The 24,298-nt window shown below is 38.5% G+C and overlaps 1 protein-coding gene across 1 annotated transcript in view; it reads left to right on the top strand.

Moving 5' to 3' along the window:
• The first annotated feature begins 6,879 nt into the window (after positions 1 to 6,879).
• The window catches only part of LOC127002299 (putative neural-cadherin 2), a 54,703-nt gene continuing 37,284 nt past the window's right edge, over positions 6,880 to 24,298 (top strand). The window contains exons 1-2 of the mRNA XM_050868113.1: positions 6,880 to 6,928; positions 15,003 to 15,164. Of these exons, the coding sequence (XP_050724070.1) occupies positions 6,880 to 6,928; positions 15,003 to 15,164 (211 nt within the window). The remainder of the gene's footprint in view (positions 6,929 to 15,002; positions 15,165 to 24,298) is intronic.

Raw genomic sequence — 24,298 nt, 5'->3', positions numbered from 1 at the left:
ATGACACACAAGTGAAAAAATTATAAACCTGCATCAAATTAACTTTAAAACCAACTTAATAAGAGACAGGTGACAGTGAATGAAGGACTCGAGCCAAAGGATACTCCAGGATACCCAAGGATAACTCAAAGGACCTTCTTGTGTGTGTCCGAAGATAAAGGAGTGACAAGTTGAAGCATTCCTGAAGGACTTTGTTTCTTTCCCACTTTTTCTGTTCTCTTACAACCTATATTTTTCTGAAGCTTTTACTCTTAACCTAATCTAACTTATACTAATATCAACCTAACCTAATCTAAATTCTACTTAACCTTACCTTTTCTGTTCTCTTACAACCAATACATTTTTTAAGCTTTCTATTACTCTCTTAACCTAATCTAACTTAAACTAATATCAACCTAACCTAATCTAAATTCTACTTAACCTTACCTAATATTAACTAAACCTAACTTAATCTGAACCTAACCTAACAATCCCAACCTAACATAACATAAATCTCACTTAAAAACTAGCCTTACCAAACCTTACCTCAACCTAATCTAACCTAACCAAACCTAACCTAACCTTAACTTATCCTAACCTTAACATAACCGAACTTAACCTCACCTAAATTAACCTAACCTAACCCCATCAAACCAAATCTCAACCTAACCTAACCATAATCTTGCACCCTTTCCTCAATCATATTTATTTATTTATCTTCACTAAAGTAAGAGGGAGAGAGGCTAAGACAATCTTATCTTACTCCTCCATCCCTCAACCTTTCCTTACCTCTTCTATACCTCCTCTTACACGACCCCCAACCAAAGCATCCCTTCCTTATACCATCAAATTTAACATATCATTTTTTCCCTCTCTCTTCCTTTCTGACACCACTTCTTTAACCCATCCAGTAGCCTCTCTCTCTCTCTCTCTCTCTCTCTCTCTCTCTCTCTCTCTCTCTCTCTCTCTCTCTCTCTCTCTCTCTCTCTCTCTCTCTCTCGTCATGGACCCAGCAAGAATTCTTCAGATTATCACCAACAGCACATGGATGGGTAAGTAGTAGATGAGAGAGAGAGAGAGAGAGAGAGAGAGAGAACGTAAGGTGCTCTGATATTTGAAATTATGAGTTTCTTGGTATGTCTTGTGATCTGATTGCTCTCTCTCTCTCTCTCTCTCTCTCTCTCTCTCTCTCTCTCTCTCTCTCTCTCTCTCTCTCTAATAATCAAAAGAACACGTGGGAGTTATTTTAAAAAGTTTCCCATTATGTTTCCTTAAGTTTCATTCCGTTTCATTAATTCTAAAGTCAGTTTATGTGAGACGAGTTTCTTTTTTTTTTAATATTATAAGCATTTTATTCTTTTCTTTTATTATCTGCATATTTCTTTTCATCCTCTTCTCTCTTTCATTCATTCTTTCTTTCTCTCATTTTCTTCATTTGTCTCTGTTCCATTTCATTTTATCTGCGTCGGAGAGAGAGAGAGAGAGAGAGAGAGAGAGAGAGAGAGAGAGAGTGTGTAGTGTGTGTGTGTGTGTGTGTGTGTGTGTCCGATACCATAGCTGTTACCTGAAGTGTTTGCCGTCCTCTCTCTCTCTCTCTCTCTCTCTCTCTCTCTCTCTCTCTCTCTCTCTCTCTCTAAGTTTAAGACGACGAAGATATATGATAAGAGAGTTGAATTAGTTTGATAAAATAAATAACGTGTTGTGTACTGAGAGAGAGAGAGAGAGAGAGAGAGAGAGAGAGAGAGAGAGAGAGAGAATAGCGACACAAATAACGGAATAAATGGAGTGTGAGGAACAGGGAAGAGAGGGTGAATGAGAAAGTTACAAAAGAGAGAGAGAGAGAGAGAGAGAGAGAGAGAGAGAGAGAGAGACTTCCACCCTCCCACACAGAAAATCCAGCATAAGGAACGCGAAAAGAAATAATAAAATAAAGAGGGAAAGGATTAAAGAGGATCATGATAACGGTAGAAGAAGAAAATAAGAGAAAAAGGGAAAATAAAAAAATTGAACAAGGGACGAAATATGGAATTGGAAGGATGTTAGAGAAAAAAGGAAGAATTACATTGATTCGACTTCTTGGGAAACTTTAATAAATTCGTACACACACACACACACACACACACACACACACACACACACACACACACAGAGAGAGAGAGAGAGAATGGAGCAAGAGAACTATGCACCAAAAAGCCCATTAGGTCCATAGATTCTAACGCCACATTGCTCTCTCTCTCTCTCTCTCTCTCTCTCTCTCTCTCTCTCTCTCTCTCTCTCTCTCTCTCTCTCTCTCTCTCTGGAACAATAAGCAAAGAAAACCAATAAGACTCTGCAATGATCTTTCAATTTCTCTTCATATCGAATGCTATTTAAACCTCCCGCCCAAATTAAGACGAGTCCAGTAGGCTATTGCTCAGAAGTAAGATTTTTAGGATACCAATTTTGCCAAGGAAAAGGGAGAGAGAAAAGGCTTGAGAATGAAAGGCTGTTATGAGGAGGTCTGTGTGCTCTGAGTGGAGGAACTTGATTGAATGGTATTGATTTTTTAAGTGTTGATAAGCGAAGGCCAAGAGAAATGAGAGTAAAGAGAATTAATGAAGAAATACCAAGCCTATTTTTTTTTAGTGATAGCCAAGGCGTACCCCCAACACGATTACAAAATTTAATAGGCTATAGAGTATCCATTTTTACTTACTAATCATTTTTAATACAAGAGCTCCAAAAAAGCAAGTAACAATAGCCTTTTTCTTTTTAATGATAGCCAAGACGAACCACCAACACGATTACAAAATTTAATAGACTGAAACATCTCCATTTTCACTTATTGTCATCAGTTTTAATACAAGAACTGAAAAAGCAAGTAACAATAGCCTATTATCACACATTTCAGAGCTTACACACCCACATATATTAAGACTTTCGTAGAGGTTGTGGTGGTTATTTCCATGGGTAGTTTAATGAGTCTAGTGATAGTTTAACAAGGCTTCTGCACCATGAATGTAATAAATCACTCATGAGAACCCGACTAATCACCTTTGTGGCCTTTGAAAATAGTTGTGAGAGCCGAAAGTGCCTGCGAATACGGGTCTTTTAATATCGTAACATGTGTCCACTAGTTGTATCAATGCTAAATATATTCGAGAGTTCAGAAGAAAGTTAAATCAATCTTATTTCTCAGACAGCATTTATATTTACATGATGGCCTGTGGAAATAGTTATGAGGCCCGGAAGCATCTGAGAATTCTGATCTAAAATTTATATCTCATTACGAATTCGATATCTAAAATTAAACGGACCAATGGAACCCTGTACTTTGACTTGCCAAATACACATAAATCAACACTACCAGAAACACACAACGTTCAGAGGCAGTTTATTCGCATTACAAGGCCAAGGAAAAACAGTATTGCCAGTGCTGCGAGATCCCTTGTGATCGGGACTCGGGAAACACAAGCCAAAAACACACTATTGGGTTGTTCTTGTTTTCCTTCCTTGATTAGTACTTCAGAACGACGTGTTTGTCTCAGTCTCTGTGTGGATACAAACGTTTTCTTTCTTTCATCTCCTGACTTTGTGGCCACAGAGAGAGAGAGAGAGTTTACAGGTAACAATAGGGAGAGAGAGAGATTACAGGTTACAATAGGGAGATTACAGGTTACAATAGGGAGAGAGAGAGTTTACAGGTTACAACAGAGAGAGAGAGAGAGAGAGAGAGAGAGAGAGAGAGAGAGAGAGAGAGAGAGAGAGAGAGAGAGATTAACCACGTACTTTAAAATCATTGTGGGTTTTCCTTTTTTCTTTAAGGTGAAACTAAACAACATGTATTCTTCATTAACACAATAAGATAAAATGCAACGGTACGCTCTATTACAGAATAACAATTAATGATAAATAGATGCCTTTGACTGAGCTGTACGTATTTATTATTTTTATATAGTTCAGTAAAAAAGGTTAAGTTTCCTGAGGTATTTCATGTTAGGTTAGGTTACGTCAGGTTAACTTTGCTTTTTTAATGTTAAATGGTTGTCTTTAAATGCCTTCGTGTTAATAGCATAGTTTTCTTTCTCTAACATTACGTCTTACACCAACGGAAAGATAAATATAATAAACTGAACAATAATATGAATAGGCTATCATACCAACATTAATATTCCGCTAACTGTATTAACGGCAAGCCATCAATTATGCATATCAAAGAAAAACTAGTTCATTCCCCTTACCCAAGTCACACACCAACAGCAGCAAAAACAATAAAATAGACCTAAGCATAATAAATACCCAACGAGCTGATGACTTAACCACCTTCAGTACACACACACACACACACACACACACACACACACACATTCCAATATATGATTATCACTGAACCCCATTTTAGAACATACCAAACCACAAAATAAACACTAAAACAAGATACACAAACATATCTCTCTAAAAAAATAATGATAACAACACGAAACAGGCAATACAACACTAATTAAACAAAATACCATAGTTACTCACCAAAAGAAAACGGGAGTCACTTCACAAGGTATTATTTTCACATTATTTTCTTCTTTTCTCTTCTGTCTTTCTCTCCTTTACTCTTGTTCTTGGCTATTCTTTCTTTCTCTTCCTTACTCTTGCCTTTGTCTTTTACCACAAAAACACACAAACACACCTTTCTCGATACGTGGCTCGATTCGTTCTGTCCACGTGCAAACTTGAAATACGTGAACTGGCACCTTTGTAATATCCAAATTCCCTTATTTTCACCTCTCTGCTCGTATTTAGACGCTTCAAGAGGTTTAAACGGACGTAGGATAAATTAAGGTATTTTAATATGATGTTGCGTAATCCAGATATGCGTGTGTTGTGAAGTTTTAGCCTAAGATTGTTATTAATTTGCAGGTATTTAAAAGGTGTACAGCCATATGAAAAACACCAACATCACAAAACTGTCTTCTACTTTTTCTATGTTTAATTCTACTAACTAAATGAACATGTGCACTATATTTACGTAGATGTTTCATAATGATAAACGTTAAAAATTACTATACATATCCATTATTTATATTATTACTGTTATTTACGTTTGTAGAGAAAGATCATAGATCGGTATAGTTGGTATGTGCAGGCAGTAAAAATACCAACATAACAAAACGGATCATCGTATTTATACCGCGTGTAACTTAACAAACTAAACAAACGCTAGCACTATATTTACGTAGACTTCAATACTAATAACACTAAAAACAGTTATACGTACGTAATTTTTTTATAGTTATTATCATTTACGTTTTTAGATGAAGTTTATAGTTCCGTAGGGTTGGTACCTTGTGAGCGTTGCCATAGAAACCATGCCCGCGGATGGAGAACTTTAAAAAAAAATAATAATTGCTCGTTCAGTCTCGTTCGGATCGTTCCCTGTGTAGTCTAATACCGTTTCGTTGTCAGTGAATAACCAACGTAGGCTTCATTATCCTTTGTGAATTAATTGTATAAGCCTTGAAAGCCTTAATTAGATTTATTTGAAAGTTTGTATCAGGATTACGTCACTGTTAGCCTATTCTCATTTGCTATTACATAATTTCCTAGCCTCTAAACACCAATTATTATCACCCTCCTTGTTCCTCGTTCATTCTTTTTTTTTTTTCGTCTTTGTTCTCCTTTCCTCTCCTCTCCTTTCCTCCCTGTTGTCTGTTTCTTCTTCCTGTTTCGCCAATTTTAACTTTTCCTTCCTTTCCTTGTTTGTTTGTTTTTCCTTTAAGTCTCGTTTTATTCACTCCTCTTTCTTCCTTCCTAGTGTCTGTCTCTTCTTCCTCATTCGTTTATTTGATATTTTCCTTTCCCTTATACTTTTTTTTCATCTTTTTTGTTATCATTCCTCTTCCTTCCTTCCTATTGTCTGATCCTTCCTCTTGCGTCTATGTCATAACTTCCTTCTATCTCTTTATTCTTCCTAAATTCCGTGTATTTCATTTTTCTTGTCTTCTGTTTCTTGTTAAATATCGTCACTTCCATAGCCTATCATACTTCCTATCTCTTCCCTTATATTCTCATTTTATCTCTTCTTGTTCTTCCTCATCTTCCTCCTTCTACCTCACTTTCTTTTTTTCTTCGTATCTCCTCCAATTTCTCCTCTTCCTCCTTCACTTCTCATTTCGCCTGTCAACCTCTTCTTTCTTAATCACCTCCTTCTCCTTTTCCTCCTCCTTCTCCTCCTCTTCTTCCTTCTCATCTTCCTTTCCTGTTTTATTACATTTATTATTCAGTACTCCATCTTGTTCTTCATCAATGTCTTCCTCCTCCTCCTCCTCTTCCTCATCCTCCTCCTCTTTAACATTCCCAGACAACGAAGAAAAAAATATATTAAATCACAAACTTCATCTTCTCTTCTCGTTTCGTTATAACTTTCTTACGCTGTGCAAATTTCTTAACATCCTTTTGGGTTTCGTCTTTTATTCCGTTTTATTTCGAGGCTACGCTTTCGTGAATATTATCCGCTGTTGTAATAGTAGTAGTAGTAGTAGTAGTAGTAGTAGTAGTACCTGTTGTTGTTGTCGCAGTAGAAGAGAAGAGCAAGATTTCTTGGGTTAGAGCGAGGAGAAAGTCCATTTAACCGGGTCTGTGCTGCCACGTTCTCCCTCACAGCGCACTGAAGGGGACACTTGCTTAGAAATAAAAGTGCAATCCTAAATAATGAATTGCAATTCTTCACATGCATATAATAAAAGCTACAGGCATAGTCATATAATTATAAGTATTTAATGCAACACAAAGACAGCCGTTAAGACTTACTACTCATTAGCCTTACTCATATTTTACATAAGAGTGGATCAGGAAAACAATGCTGTGCTCATTAAAAGATAAACTTAATTTACTGCAAGTCATTGCAACATTGTCTACATATTGGACATGTATGAACATTTGGGAGGTGTGGTGCCCATGGTCCACCTCATACCACGTTAATGTAGAATGAGGTCCGTTTCGTACCGCGCCTGACCGACTCGACGGCTCTCTCTCTCTCTCTCCTGCGACATAATATAACGCGAATTTCGTAATAAATATTATGAATTAGCTTACACGGAAGAGGGCAAGGCAGGAAAAAAAAGGGAAAATATTGGTCGTTGTGAATGTTTTATTACTAAGTGCAAGAAGAGTGTAATTTATATAAGCTCAGTAAAGTAGGAAAGCGTATTAGATGCGAAGTTATGTCGAAATATAGCCTACTGTAAAATTATGGTTGTGTATTATAAAAAAAAAAAACATTGTTATTACGAGAAATCTTATTATGAGGCTATTCAGACTGGTAATTTGTTTCATTATGATCTTACTATCGAAAAAAAAAAATAATATTGAAAACAGACTGCAAATTACAAAGTCTTGAATCAGCTCTACCAAGAATTTATTATGGTAAACGTTAACCCAAAATTATATATGTCACAGATGAAAATATATGAATAGCACTTATTAATAAAGATAAAAATAATATAGACAAAGCTTTCATATGATCACGAAAAACATACCAATAACTTTAAAAGAGAAAAACGCAAAAATTTATTCAATATTGGCTGATAAATTGCGTAGAGGTAAAATAAAGCAATGTTATATTTAATACGAAAAAAAATTGGCTCGCAAACTTGACAGAATAAGTAAAATTGTAAAGCTGTATAAAATAATGTAAATAAAAAACAACGCAATTAATAAAACAAAGGAAAATAAACTAAATACCCGATAGAATTAATATGAATCACCAGGAACAGCGTAAATATGTATCGAAATAATGTTTAAAGTCCAACAAGAAGATTACAAACGAGTGTCCATGAGAGTTGAAAATGTCCCGTCTCATTCCTCCCTCACGTATCTTGTTAAAAACTTTGTGTGTGCTCTCATATTTTTCTCTGTCTGCTTGATTTACGCTCTCTCTCTCTCTCTCTCTCTCTCTCTCTCTCTCTCTCTCTCTCTCTCACTGAATTGCCAATAAACTCCCTCCATTGCGCACTAAATCATAAAGAAATGAAGTGGCGGAAAGAAAGCGAGGTGACGATAGCTATTACCGAATCTTCCTTTGCCCTTCCTGGCGAAATTGAAGTCGAAAGTTGAAAAATTGTGATAACTTTTTTTGTATATATAAGTTACATCGCTCGCTCGTTCTGTGCGTCTTATAAGGTGAAGTAAGTGGAAGTTAAGCTTGGAAAAGGATAACTGAAGGGAACAAAATATGAATGATAATCTGGATGTACTTTTAAGGCGGTAGGTTGAATGTTTCTTTGTGTTTTTGTCTCAAGGTGAAACTAGTGAAATATTAAGCTTGGCAAGGGAAATTGAAGGGAGCAAATCTGGATGCATTTAAAACATAGGAAGAGGTAAATTCAGGACAGTATGAATAGGCAATAAAACAAACGAACAAAAGAAGCAAGGAAGAGGAGAAAGATAAAGAGTACGGAGAGCAAATGTGAGAGGAAGGAAATATAACAATGACGATGGATGAGGAATAAGAAGTAAGAGATGAAATAGAATGAATATGATTAAACAGTAAGGAGAAAAAGATGAAATAGGCCAATCTATTTCATGGTGTTTTCACTCTGTACAAATGATTTTTTTTTTGGTCAGTGAAAAGAGAGAACCAATCGAAAATACCTGGAAATTAAAACAGCACAAGGGAAAAAAATATGAAACTAGGAAAAAAATGAAAAAAATGATAAAGTACGCTATTTGAATAAAAATCATTTGTTCTCTCCTGTAGTGAAGAGACAGAATTCAATCAAATGAAGCAGAAACGAAAAAACTTGAAAAATAATTTGACCTCTCTTTCGGCCACCTCTTTGGATTCTTTTTGGGAGCAGCGAGTAGCGGGCTTTTTTTTAATTATAGTTTACTTTTTTTGTGTGCCCTTGAGCTGTCTGTTGTAAAAAAATAAAAAAATAAAATTCCCATGAACAAAACGAAATCCAAGGAAGAGTGATAAAAAGTGCAGCATAGATCAAAAAGCTAATAAAATCCTCGCTCAATTATCGTAGGAATGATGGAGTTTCAGAACGTAAAAAGCAGGTGAAAAAGAAGCACCGAAAAATTCAAGGGAGAGAAAATTAATTATACTGAGAAATTAAGGTAAAAAGTTCAACTAAAACGGGAGAAAGATAACTCGTAAAATAAATCTAAAGGAAACAGAATAAAATATAGAGAAATAATGGTAAGAAATGGAACCAAAATAGAGGGATGAAAAAATGAAAAGCAATTGAAGGGAAACAAAACTAATGTAGAAAGAAATTAAGGTAAAAAGTGCAGCAAAATAGGAAAATTAAAGCACCCAAAAGCAATTCAAGGGAAGCAAAACTAAATATATATAAAAATTGAGCTAAAAATTGCAACTAAAACAAGAGGATGAAAATATCAAAGGCGAATTTAAGGCAAGATGAAATTAGTATATTGAAAAAATGAGATAAAAAGTACAAAGTTAATACAGTAGGCTATTGTAACTCTCTCATCTCTAACATATCAAATACCAATTAATATTCTCCTAATCTTATCAGCAAGAACTCCTGAGTTAATTGGATTCATTATCTGGTTACTTAAGACAAGATGTAAAAAAAAAAGTGGTATAGTCTACATTTCTGTTATTCTCTGTAAGGTTTTCAAGTCTGCCTCTGTCTGTTTGGCGGGCTTTTTATTTTTTTTATTTACACAGACACTTAGTTACATCAGGGCCTAGTACCTATAACATTACATTATATGGCGGCACTAATTTCTAGGCTAAAGGGAACAGAGTCGATATCCCCTATCTGAAAGCCTAACCTGTTCACAAATTGTTCAGCCACTGGTTCACAAACAGTTTATATTGTTGCCGGTGTGTGAACTGCTGAGGCAGCTGACCGGACGCAAGGAGACGGTTCCATATCTGCACGTAAGTGTTTATGAACTGCCTCTGGTAGTGAGTCGTCCGTTATCGCTGTATCACCAGAGCCGTGGGAGCCGCTTCCACTGACCGGGTGTTGGCTGTCACTTCCCGCTCCGGCTGGTGCAGCGTCCTCAGGTGTTCCACTTTCTCCTGCTGTATTTTGTACAGAGTGGTGAGGCCGGCCACGTCTCGCCGGTGTTGGAGAGTCTGCAGGCTCGGTAGGTGCTCCGGTTGTCGATCCGTGATGATCCTCCACGCCCTCTCCTGGACCTTGTCGAGGAACGCGAGATGGGTACTGGCAGCTCCCCCCATCGTAAGGCACGAATACTCAAGGAAGGATCGGATCTGTGCCTTGTATAAGACCTCGCGCCCTCGACTGTCCATCAGCCAGGAGATTCTGCGTAGGGACGTCAGCTTTCGTGAGGCTGCCCTTGCCAGCTGCTGGATGTGCGTGCGGAAGGTCAGCCTGGAGTGTGAGGCCCAGCACCTCCACTCCCTCACGTGGCGTCAGCTTGAGTCCCTCGAATTCAAGCTGGAGATCCACAGGTGTCCTGGCCTCTACCAGCAGCTGAGTTTTAGCTGGGGCAAACTTCACTTGCCACTTATTCTCCCAATCTGCAATTCGCCGGAGTGTGGCCCTTAGTTGGCGTGCTGCCTGGTCCTCTCCTCCTGGCTCTATTTTGTGAGTCACAGTGATGTCATCGGCGAACGCTTTGGCACTAGGAACAAGATGGAGGAGGTCATTTATGTACATGTTCCATAGTAGTGGCCCGATGACACTGCCTTGTGGCACGCCGGCGTGGATCCGTTGTGGGGAGGACTTGTGCCCATTCAGGACCACTTGGAGGTGGTGTTCCTCTAAGTAATTTTTTATCAGGAACAGAAGCTTTCCCTCCAATCCGGCTGCTCTCATTTTTTTCTAATAGGGCGGTGTGCCACACTCGGTCAAATGAGCCCTCAATGTCTAGTGCCAGAGCAGCAGTGGCTCTTCCTTGGTCCAGCTGTGAACTCCATTCGTTGGATAGTAGTAGGTGGAGATCGGCTGCTGACCGGTTTTTCCTGAAGCCAAACTGCCTGGCACTCAACAGATAGTGCCTATCCAGGTGTCTGGTGATCCGCTCAGCCACTATTCCCTCCAACACTTTTGCCACTGCTGATAGGAGGGACACCGGCCTGTAGTTTCTCACGTCCGTTCGGTCGTTCTTCTTGTGCACCGGAACAACATGGCTAGTCTTCCAAGTCTGCGGCCAGGTGGAGGTATGTAGGCAGTGGTTGAATATCTTGGAGAGGGGAAGAGCGAGTTCCTTGGCACAATGACTCTCTCTCTCTCTCTCTCTCTCTCTCTCTCTCTCTCTCTCTCTCTCTCTCTCTCTCTCTCTCTCTCTCTCTCTCTCTCTCTCTCTCTCTCTCTCTCTCTCTCTCTCTCTCTCTCTCTCTCTCTCTCTCTCTCTCTCTCTCTCTCTCTCTCTCTCTCTCTCTCTCTCTCTCTCTCTCTCTCTCTCTCTCTCTCTCTCTTCCTTTGTATTTTGTTTCTTCTTCCTATCTTGTCTATTGCATGTCTCCCTCGCTTCTATCTCTTTCTTTATTCTGATTTTCGTCTCTCTCTCTCTCTCTCTCTCTCTCTCTCTCTCTCTCTCTCTCTCTCTCTCTCTCTCTCTCTCTCTCTCTCTCTCTCTCTCTCTCTCTCTCTCTCTCTCTCATAATCATAGCAATAAACTCTCGTCCCACGTCACAAAATGGTCCATATATAATTTTCATATTTTTTTTAACCATTCTCTTTTACAACGCGACAAAGTTCATGGACAATCAGAGTTTAATATCTCTTCATTCGTCTTGGTTTTTTTTTATATAACATCTGATAATAACCTGCAAGTATAAAGAATGATGTACTTCAGGTTTAGAAGTTAAATTTCCCATGATTCTTTTTTTTCTACTCTATTTTCATCAGTCCTACTTTTTTATCGATTAAGTCATTTTTTAGGCTCAGAAGTCAAAGTTTCCATGATTTATATTTTTTCGTATTCTCCATTAATCTATAACACTTTTTTTTATCGATTATGCAATGTTTGAACAATTTATTTTTAGTTCATAATTCAAATTTCCATTCATTCCATTTTTATCCTACTTATTATTTACCAATCTGTTATACTTTTCGTCTATTAAGTAAAGTTTTATCATTTTTTTTAGATTCAAAAGTCAAATATCCTTTCACTTCTTTTTTTCCTACTTATTCTTCATCAATCACTTATACTCTTAGCAATTACATAAGGTTTTAAAAGTTATGTTGCTCTTCTATTATTTCAAAATGACTAACATCAGTACCTTAAAAAAATATCTGAACATGCAAACTATTTCCTACGCATCAAAAAGTCAAGTGACATTTTACAGAAGAAAACTTTCAAAAAACGCCTAATGCAAGCCTTTTTTCTGTAATTAAATCCTTCTCAGGCGGCTGATTGGCCAAGTTTTAAGCGTTTGCCTTCACGAAATTAAAGAATGTCTGATTTATGACCGTAATATTCCGAGACTTTTCCTTGCATATCGATTATCTGAAGCAGAGCGATGACTGGAGGGAAATAATAGCAGGAATGTGGCTGTTATTATTTATTCGTATGTTATTAGGCCAAATACCTCTTTTTTTCATTAAGGGGGACATTTAGAGATGGGCCAAATACCTTCTTTCTTTCTTCCTTGATGGACTATTTTTATTATTTTTCATTATGTTTTTGTGTGTGTGCCTTTAATAGCTACAAAAAATAATGGATTGTTTTACGTATGAGTGTAGCCAAAAATTCGAAGGCTTCATTTGTGTCTTAGGTTGTTAATAATATTCCTTTGAGGTCGACAAAGTTAGTCTGCACATAAAATAAAGGGATTGTTTTATATAGATGACTTTGACACTCCAGAATTTCATATTACTATATATTGTTCTCTCAAGCTAAACTGAATGTAGAGAAGAGTTATTATTGCCATGCTTGTAATACACTTCTTCTTTTATAATAGTTTTTCTCTCTTCTTTCATAGTTTTTTTTATTTCAGTTTTAGTTCTTTTATTTTAGTCTGACAAAGGCCGAACAATGGCTATTAATTATCATGGAAAGTTTAGTTTTTTCGCTCTGAATTATTCTTTTTTTTTATTATAACATCGTAGACCATCCCTGAAAGTTAGGCGTTATCTTGAGGGTAATTCGTTTAGGCTCAAATTCTGTCACCATTAACATTATAAAAGAAATTACTGTCACTCTATCAATGTAGCTTTCTTAATGTATATATCCACTTATTCCCCTCGCGTAGCTGAGTCGAAATAATTACCTTACTCCGTTGCTGTTATTAATATATACTTAGCGGATTATTAGCTAAGATGGAGTTGTAATACTAATGACAATAATAACAACGCTAATAAGAGGAAAGAAACAGAAAAAGAATGAAGAAGAAAGACATAATAAGATCCTTTGTGAATTGAAAAAGAGAATAGGGAGAAAAACAAAGAAAGATGATGAGGAAGATGGATAAAAAAGAGAATACATGAATGAAAGAGGAAAACAAAGAAGATATCACACACACACACACACACACACACACACACACACACACACACACACCTTCATATATATTTCCCCTTCCCTTCAAATGCCACCATGTATTCAGACATCACAGCCCCATAACCTTACTAATATCACTCATTACAATCTGCTTAATCACCCAAATGCCTCGTGGCAAGAGGTAACGAGGGTCTTAAATAATAGGGACCAGCAATACGCATAATGTAACCTAATAACATCATTTCGACAATAGCCAAGCATTTGTTTTCTTTATGTCTGTTCTCGTTTATCTTCTCCTTTTCATCTGAGAATCATATAGCAAAAGGTGACAATCTATTTAACTGTGTGTCTATCTATCTGTCTATTTATCTAATGCTTCACACATTTCCAACATTTAAACAATAGCCTCGCACATGTTTTCCATATATTTATTTCCCGTTGCCCTTACCATCTGAAAAATTTATAAGAGTAACTACGATTTATCTGTCTGTCTGTCTGCCTCTATCTATATATCTATCTACTGTATCTGTTTCTGTATCTATCTATCTAAAGCTTCACACAATTCCAACATTTCGACAATAGACTATCATTTTTTTTTCTTATCCTTATTTATCCTTTCCCTTCTGTTTTAAATCTATACAACTAAGGGTAAATTTTTATCTATGTATCTATCTATCTATCATTCTGCCTGTTTATCTATCTATCTGTCTATCTACCTTAAGCTTTTTCGGCGTTTGTGTTTGCGTGAAAATAACAGTTGGCGATCGTCGAAATGTGTGAAAAGTGACCAATTAGGTTTATTATCTCTTTCCAGGTACGTGCAATCAGAGTTTCGAGGCTTCGGGGCTTTGTTCATGTGATTTACGAAACCTTTGCTTCATCCCACCCGCTGACCGCCCGACACACCTCTCTCCTCCTCCTCCTCTTCCTTCTCTTTCGTACCCTTCCCCTCCCTCCTTCATCTCAATTCGTTTTCTCCACACTACGACCTCTTTTCACCGCCTATTCTTCCTCCTCCTCCTCCTCCTCTTCCCCTTCCTCCATCTCCTCTTTTGCTCCACTTTAAACTTTGCTAACATCTTTCAACTCCTCCTCCTAATTTTTCTCTCCTTCCCTTCTCCATTTTCTCCATTTGCTTTCCTCTTTCCTCTTCACACCTCAGCCATTTCTCATATTATGTTATTTACGTTCTATTTTGTTTATTTATCTGTTAATTCATTTATATTTGTACCTTTATCCATTTACCTCAAGCTTTTTTTTTCTTTTCTAACGTTCCATAAGCTCCAACAATACGAAAGCTTATTTTAAAACGAAACTCGGCGTCTAAAATAAATGCAGAGGATTATATATATTTTTTTCTGTATTTACACAAACGAATCTCTCATTATCCCGTTTGTCCATTAGAAAGTACGTACTGTACATTTCAAAACTCCCTGCTTTTCATTTTATCTTTATTTTGCCTCCTATTTAAACACTCCAACACCTGCAAACAATTTTCCCCTTTCCACAGCGAACACGGAAAACTTACTATCCCATCCCTTGCAGTCTTTTCCAACCCCATCCTGTCCGTCCTTTCAACAGTGCCCCATAAAATTTAGCCTCTCGTCCCTTTCCCGTTTTTCCTCGCGTCCGCCTTGTGTCCCGCCCTCCGTTTTCTCTCGTTAGATCAGTCGTGGGGTGTTTTCTGTCCTGTGAAGTGTCGTTACAAGGGTGTGCAGACGTTTGGCCCACTCAGAAACGGTGTATAAACTTCGTAAAAGGTAAAGTTGAGGACCCATATACAAAGCTTCACGGTGTAACTTCCTTCCATCTGTGTCTTTTGTGGTGCTCTCTCTCTCTCTCTCTCTCTCTCTCTCTCTCTACAGACTAGACTTCATTTTATTGCCACTTTGTTTGTCTTTGTTTCCTTCTTCATCTCTTTTTTAGTTTGTTAATGGGGAAGACTCTAAGTTAAGGACCCATACAAATAATTACACTTTGCCAGTTGACTTATCTTTGTAAATTTCGTGTCTGTTAGCTTAGAAAATGAAACTTTAAACTGAGGTCCCAAAAGATAAAACTGCGCATTGCTACTTCGCTAATCTCCATCATTTCGTCTTTTTTAGCATATGAAGGGAAAGCATTTTAAACTAAAGTCCCCCAAGCACATAACCACGCATGTTGTTATTTATCTCCTCGTATATTTCCTTGCTTTTAAATTTGTAAAGGGAAAGGATGCGAATTTAAGGACCTAATTACATAGCCTACTACACATTTCCAATTCGCTTGCATTCGTATATTTTGCCTAATTTTAGCTTGCGAGAGGAAAGGATATGGAGTTGAAGTCCTCCACACAAAACAAGGTATTGGTATTATACTCTCCTCCGTTTTGTTTGTTTTTTCGCCCTCTAAGCTTGCAAAAGGGAAAGTATTTGAAAACGAGGCCGCTAAACACATAACTACTGCCTCCCTCCTCTCCGCATTTTACTAAGCATGAGAAAGGAGAACATCTGGAGCTTAAGAACCTATACATGAAAGTAGACAAGACCACTCTACATATCTCCATAACTTAGCCTATTAGCATGTGTGAAAAGGAACATATCAAACTAACGATCCACACTCACCTGACGACACCTTACAAATTCACTCTCACCTATATCATCCGTCCGATTAACTACCTGTATACATTACGCTACTCTCTCTCTCTCTCTCCATAACTTAGCCTATTAGCATGTGTGAAAAGGAGCATATTAAACTAACGATCCACACACACCTGACGACACCTACCAAATTCACGCTCACCTGTATCTCCTGAACCAATTAACTACATATATACATCACGCTAATTACTGTCACTTTCACCCCATAATAATAATGAAAACACTAACAACTTGCATAAACTTTCTCATTTCCCGTCACTCTGTCAGTAATAATAATAAAATAAGGATAGATAATACCAACACCTCACAAACTTTCCCTTTCATTTACCGGTCAGCTGTCCATCACTTTTTCTTTTTTCTTAATGATAAAAAAGAACTCGACATTTTCATCAGGTCTAAAATATAAATGATGTTGATGAATGGACACGAAGCGAAGCCATTACGAGAACTTGTCATGAGAGAGAGAGAGAGAGAGAGAGAACCTTTACTATACCAATACATTCCTGCTCTCCCTTCCTATATCTCTTCCTCCCTCCCCTCCTCCTCCCTTTTCTGTACCGGTTAGAGGAAGAGGAAGAGGAAAATAGATAGATAGATAGAAAGATAGAGAAAAAAATAAATAATGAGAGGAGAGAGACGAAGGGGGAGGAAGGAAAGAAAGGAGAAAGGGAGGGGAAACAAAGGAAGGAAGAGAGGAGACAAGGAATAAAAGGGGGAAGAAAGGAAGGGAGAGGAGAAGAGACAGACAGACAGACAGACATTTTTTTCTCATTACTCTCTTTTTTTTTTAATGGAAGACCAGAACAGAATGACATGTATATAAGAAAAAGGAAAATAGAGTTAAGTAAAGAAAGACACAGATAGATAGATAAATAGATAGATAGTTAGAGAGAGAGAAAGAGAGCATCATCATCATCATCAGCAGCAGCACACCTGTTTTCATTAATTCAAACACCTGCGTGATCGATGTGTTCACCTGCTTGCATATTTCACACACCTGCCTTCATTAATTATACATACACCTGAGAGAGAGAGAGAGAATAATGACATAACAAAACACACATAAAGAAAAACATCCCCTTACTTTACTAACTCTTTTGCCTCTTTTTTTCTCCACTTTCTCATCCTTCCTTCTTTCCTTCTCTTTTTTTTTCTCTTCCTCTTTCTGTAGTACGTCAGTCACAGCGAAAGAGAAATAACAACAACAACATCAACTCCATTACTGATAACAAAACACACACACACACACACACACACACACACACACACACACACACACCTTTATTTACTTATTTACGCTAACTAATTACCAGCAGCGACGTTCCCCTCCATCCCATTAATCTAAGCCTGTTTTAAAATACTCCTGTCTCCTTGTTGGCTTAAGCCCCTGACGTGACATTTAACTTGCACCGTGTTTAAAAGGGTGAGGAAGATCATACGTGGGAGAGAATTAAGTATTTTCATGGTATGTTTTTTTTAATGATAATGGGGGTGCTGGTGGTAGTGGTAGTAGTGGTGGTGGTGGTGGGAAAAGTAGTAGTAGTAGTAGTAGTAGTAGTAGTAGTAGTAGTAATATCACCTCTAGACAGCTCCTTCATCTCCTCCTTCTCCTCCTCTTCTTCGTCCTATCTTGTTTTTTTGATAAGGAAGAAGAGGAGGGAAAAAAGGAAAAGAGAAAAGGTGGGAAAAAAATGGAGGGAAAATAAAAATGGAGGAAAAAAGATATGAGAGAAAGGAGATTATTATAACAAACATATATTTTTACTGTCTGTCAATCTGTTTATCTATCTATCTATCTATTTGTCTGTCTTTTTGTCTACCTGTCTGTCTGTCTCTCCTTCCCTACTTTCTTCTGTTTTTTCCTCCCTTCTTTGTTCTCTCTCTCTCTCTCTCTCTCTCTCTCTCTCTCTCTCTCTCTCTCTCTCTCTCTCTCTCTCTCTCTCTCTCTCTCTCTCTCTCTCTCTCTCTCTCTTCCCCCCTTACCCCACTCTCTTTCAGGTGAAGGAAAGTGAGAGCGATTTCCCATAAGTTCCCACGGCCTGATTTGCAAAGGTAGACTAATTAACAACCTCCTTACCTGTCTCCTTTGTTTTAGTAATTAGCGGGCAGGTAATTGGCCAGGTGTTGGTGATTAGTGGGAAGAAGTCGTGAAGGTGAGAGAGAATGAGAGAGAGAGAGAGAGCAATGTTTTTAATAGTATCTCATTTCTGTCTTTATTTTTCTCTCGCCATTTCCTCTTTTCTTTTTTTTTCTTCACTGTTTATCATCTTTTCTTTCCTTCTTCCTCTGTTTCCTCCTCCCTTTCTTCATTTCCTTTCTTCCCTCTCGCTTCCTCCCTTTCTCTATCCACCTTAATTTATCTTCTTTTCTTCCTTCTCTCCTCTCGCCTCTTTCATCTCCTTCCTTCATTCCATTTCTCTCTCTTCTTTCTTCTTTTCTTTCTTGCTTATATATTTCTTTCCTTCCATCTTGTTCCCCGATTTTCTTTTCTCTCTCTCCTATTTTCATCGCTATTTTTCCTTCCCTTCCTTTCATCATGTTGTCATTCATTCCCTCTCTCCTACATCCTTTCCTGATTTCCCTTCCTCCCTCCAACTTATCCTTCTTCTTTCTTTCTCTATCACCCTCTCTCTCCTCTTCCTTCTTTCACTTTCTCCCTCTCTCCCACATTTTCTTTCCCTTCTTTTTTCTATTTATAATCTATCACCCTCTCTTTCCTCTTCCTTCTTTCACTTTCTCCCTCTCTCCCACATTTTCTTTCCCTTCTTTTTTTTCTATTTTTAATCTATCACCCTCTCTTTCCTCTTCCTTCTTTCACTATCTCCCTCTCTTCCACCTTTTCTTTCCCTTCTTTTTTCTATTTTTAATCTGTCACCCTCTTTTTCCTCTTCCTTCTTTCACTTTCTCCCTCTCTTCCACCTTCTTTTCCTTCCCTTCTTCTTCTTTTTTGCTGCCCACTTCTTTCTCTTTTCTCCTTTCCCAACTGTTTCTCCTCCACCACCATTTCTTTTTCACTCTCTTCTCCTTTCCTTCGCTTCCTTCCCTTCCTTACTTCGTTCTCTCACTTCCTTTCATTCTTTTCCTCTCCTTCCTTCCCCACTTAACTTCCTTTCACAGTCTTTTCTCCTCCTTTCCTTCTCTCCCTTCCCTTCCTTCCTCCGTCCCTTCACTTCCTTTTATTCTTTCCCTCTCCTTTTTTCCCCACTAAACTTCCTTTCACTGTCTTTTCTCCCTCTCTCTCTTCCCTTCTTCCCTCCATCCCTTCACTTCTTTACAATCTCTTTTTCTCTCCTCTTTTCCTACTTCACTTCCTTTCACAGTCTTTTCTCCTCCTCTCCCTCTCTCTCTTCCCTTCTTCCCTCCATCCCTTCACTTCTTTACAATCTCTTTTCTCTCCTCTTTTCCTCCCTCTCTCCCTCCTCCTCCCATGTCATGTAATACAGTTATGTCTACCCTGACGTGGGCTTCAAGTGGCTCGTTAACTCGTTACGATCCTTCTTACTTTAATTAAGCGCATAATTTGAAAACACAAGCTGCAATTTACCTGTTAAAAGGATATTACCTGTCTGCGGCTGTTAATTGGCTCATTACTCCACCTTAACATCTTCGTAGTGGCAGTGGAAGGAGTTATAGTAGTAGTGGTAGTAGTAATAGTAGTAGTAGTAGTAGTAGTAGTAGTAGTAGTAGTAGTAGTAAGTAGTAAATTTATTTTATTTATTTATTTTTTTACGTTGTAGTGGTAGGCATCTTCCTAGTGGGGCCTGATGGTCGTAGTAGTAGTAGCTTCTAGTAGGTGGTGATGGTCGGTAGTAGTTCTGGCGCAGGCGAGTGTTTATAGTGGCGCCATCTTGCATACGAGAAAACAATCAGCCAGAGACGTGCAGACAGACAGAAAGACAGATAGATAGATAGATAGATATACAGACAGACATCCACAGACAGAAAGACAGACATATACAAACATACACAGACAAAAAAGGACAGGCAAATAGAAAGACAGACAGAAAAAGACACAGGCAAAAAAAAAAAAAAAACAGAGAAAGCGATGACACAGACTTTTAAGCACGGACAAACAAACAGGCACAAAAGAAAACAGACAAGAACAGACAGAGACACCCATCACCTCCCCTCACACCCTAAAAAAAAAAAAAACGACAGACAGGAACAACACACACACACACACACACACACACACACACACACACACGCTTTCCTCTTCTCCCTCCCCTCTCTCTTTCCCTTCCTTCCCTCCGTTTCATTCTCCTTTCCTCTCCTTCATTCCTTCCTTCATCTCCTTTCAGTCTCTCTTCCTCCCCCCCCCCCCCTTCCTTCCTTCCTTGACCGACGGGAGAGCAAGAGGAGGAGGAGGAGGAGGAGGAGGTGAAGGAGCTGTCTAGAGATAGTATTATTTTATCATTATCATCACTACTACTACTACTACTACTACTACTACAACTACAACCCCTAGCGAACACATCAGCAAGTCTTTCGCTTCGTCTGGCCTGTAGTTTCTCATTAGGCTCCCCAGGACGCTCTTTTCGGCTCCTGTGGAAAGCTTAGCGTGTCTTATGTAGCTATAATTGTGCTTTTCATCTTGTGTGTGTGTGTGTGTGTGTGTGTGTGTGTGTGTGAGGGAGAGAGGGAGAGGGTAGGGAGGGAGAGGGAGAGAGATAGAGGGTAAGGAGAAAGAATGAAAGAGGAAGAAAGGAAGGAAGGAAGAAATGAAGAAAGAAAATTACGATGATTGAAGGAATGAATATGAATAACTGAATGAATGAAAAGAAGGAAAGAAGAAAATAAGAAATGGAAGAGACTTATAGAGGAAAAATAGAGAAAGAAGGAATGGAGAGAGAGAGAGAGAGAGAGAGAGAGAGAGAGAGAATAAAATAAAAAAATGAACGATAAAATTTAAAGAAGGGAAGAAGAAGAAATATAGAGAGGGATAATTACCAGAGAGAGAGAGAGAGAGAGCGCTATCCATCCATCCATCCATCCCTCCATCCACCCAGACAGAGAACACTATAATTTCAAAGAGGGGTAATACAGAAAAAATGCCTCACAATCTCAGACTCTGTACTTATCCATCAACTGCTCTCTCAAGGTTAAATATAAAGACCAGTGCAAAAGGGAGTGAAATTAATCCAGAGACTCATTCCTTTGTAGTATTGACACTTCTTTGACATTCCCTTGATGAGAGAGCGGGCTACTTAATAACAGACAGACACACAGGCAGATAGACAGTATGAGGGAGATGAGGTAGAGATGAAAGGTGGAGAGTAATAAAGAAGAGCATTGTCAGGCAGTTAGGAGGAGATGATGAAGATAATGAGGAGTGGAGAAATGATAAAGTGGGAGACAATTGACACAGTGGGAAGAGAGAGATGGAGAAGGAAGGAGATGAAAGGAGGAAATATCGATAAAGTAAAAGAAAGGTATAGATAGGGGCATGTGGTGTTTCATGATGGGATAGAGAAAGAAATGAGCTTGTGACTTGAGTATGGGTGTAACAGCAATGGGAATGGATTATGGAGTGGTCATAGGCCATATTATTAAACATTTGGGGGTACACACACACACACACACACACACACACACACACACACACACACACACACACACACACACACATTAATTTTAATGAAGCATATGTAGAAGCTGCGGATATTTCCATGGGTAGTTTTATGAGCCTGGTGATAGTTTGACAGGGCTTATGTCCTATGAATGAGAAAAAAAACACTCATGGGAAGCCAACTAATTTCCCTTGTGGCCTTAGAAAATATTAGTTGTGGGAGTCTAAAGCACCTGTGAACATGAGCCTCAGCCTTAAGCGTGTGATAGTAGGCTACATTGCATTTTTGAAGGATACATTATAACAGTTACCACAAGAAAGTAATATCTGAAGCTGTGATAGATGCTTGACTTGATGGTGGTGATAAAAGTGCCTAAAAAGTTTGAGCATGTCCAGTGATGTGTATGTGAAATCTTTATTATGCAGTCTGTCATATAGAACCTCCATTACGCTACTCCCTGTCAAATGAAGCCAGAGTGTATCATAGCGCCGAATGATAAACAGTGTAAAGCCATTGAAAAGAAAAGTGTGTGAATATGCAGAAAAGAGAATGAAGAGGAAAAGGACCAACGAAGCGATATATAGCGATACAGGTCAAAGAAGAAAAAGGAAAGATAGAGGAAGAAAAAGAAGTAGAAGAAGAAAAAGAAGGTAAACAAATCATCCACGTAAAAAGAAAACGAGCAAATTATTAAAGAAGTTGCCCATAAAATTCCTTCCACAGGTGTTTTGGTAAAGATTTGCATTGCACACGTATTTTCAGCTCCAGGATAAATAGAGTAATGAGTTTCGTTTACTTTTGGTTTCGTATTCTGTTTCGTTTATGATTATTGTTTTAAGTAGAGGATGGATTTTATTTGTGTGTGTTTTATCTTCCCAAGTAATGCTCACTTTTTCCTTCTTTTCTCCCTTCTTCCTTCCATCCTTCCTTCCTTCCATCCTTTCATCTTGTTCTTTACCTCTCCTTCCTCCCCTCCCTTCTCTACTCTTCCTTTCCTTTTCTGCTTTCAACTCTCCTTCACTTCCTACATCCCTCCACCCTTCTCTCTCTCTCTCTCTCTCTCTCTCTCTCTCTCTCTCTCTCTCTCTCTCTCTCTCTCTCTCTCTCTCTCTCTCTCTCTCTCTCTCTCTCTCTCTCTCTCTCTCTCTCTCTCTCTCTCTCTTTTTTCTTATCTCTCTCTTCCACTCCCTTATCTCCATCTCCCTTCTCCCATCTCAGTCTCCCAGCATCCTTACCTCCCTACCTCTCTCTCCCTCTCTCCCTCCCAGCATCCCTCCCTTTCCCTCTCCCTCTCTCTCATTTTCCCTCTCCTTCTCGCGACAGAGTTAACCATCTTTTCAGCTCAAGTCTTCCCCTCGCGACAAGACAATTTTACCTGCCGTTTAACTTGTAATTAACTCTTGCCTTCAACACCTGTCCCGCGGCTTGGCTAATTAGCGAAGTCGAGAAACACCGCGAAGAAGAGTTTGTAAATGGCGTGAGTGGTGGTGAGACGGTGGGGTGGTGGTGGTGATGGTTGTGATGGTGGTGGTGGTGGTTGGGGTAATATAGTGGTTTCTTGATGATGATGATGTTGTTGTTGTTGGTGGTGGTGGTGGTGGTGTTTTCTTTCTTGTTCTTTTTTTCTTCTTCTTCTTCCTCGTCATTTTACATTACATATTGAGAGAGAGAGACGCCCTCACAGACACTTCAGACACATCAGGTAAACAGACACTGATGGCTTTTCGCCCACATCCAGCACCAAAGGACACACACACACACACACACACACACACACACACACACACACACACACACACACACACACACACACACACACAGAAGCATAAACCAGACACAAACAGAAAATAAACTAGAGGACGTACAGAAACAAACTGAAAAAAACTGAGAAAGAAAGAAAAAAAAGAAAGAAAGAAAGAAAGAATAAATGTCAGCTAGAGGTGTTAATAAAAACGGTTTAATCCCCAGTTTTTAATCCTCAAAACAACTACAAGAACAACAACAAGAGTAATGCCAACAAAAACAACAACGTAAACAATAACGATAATAAAAACAAATGCAAAAAAACATCAAACAAACATAAAAGAAAATGCAAACAAGGAAACAATAACAAAAACAACAACAACAGTAACAAATCAAAAACAATACAAAACAAACAAACAATAGCGATAACAACAACCCAAACAGACAGACCAAAATAACCGTAAACAATAACTACAACAAACAAGAACAAAACAAAACAAACAACTTCACAGACAATTAGCAAACAAACAAAAGCTAATCAACAATGCGTGCCAACCCTTCCCTCAAACAAACAAACAAAAAAAAGACCAGTAATTATGCGTCTGTCGAAACCAATAAAATACTAATCCATCATTTTTCCTATTCGTTATTTACACGCGGATTCGCCTCTCCGCGTGTTAATCCCTCTAATGGCCTGAATTTGTGTCACCAGAGGAAATAATAGAGTTTTGAATTGGCTGGAATTATTAAGCGTTATCACCACCAACAACAACAACAACACCGCCACCACTATATTTGTCATTTTTCATCACCGTCATCACTACCACTTGTATCATCACCACGACTTCTATGAAAATGGCCCCAAAATTCACCACCATCACCACCACTACCACCACCACCACCACACCCTCCACCTCCATTGATTACAGTTTAGCTTTCACC

The sequence above is a fragment of the Eriocheir sinensis genome, chromosome 22 (genome assembly GCF_024679095.1).
Source record: "Eriocheir sinensis breed Jianghai 21 chromosome 22, ASM2467909v1, whole genome shotgun sequence".
Taxonomy (NCBI): Eukaryota; Metazoa; Arthropoda; class Malacostraca; order Decapoda; family Varunidae; genus Eriocheir; species Eriocheir sinensis.
This window is presented reverse-complemented; position numbering and strand designations above follow the sequence as displayed.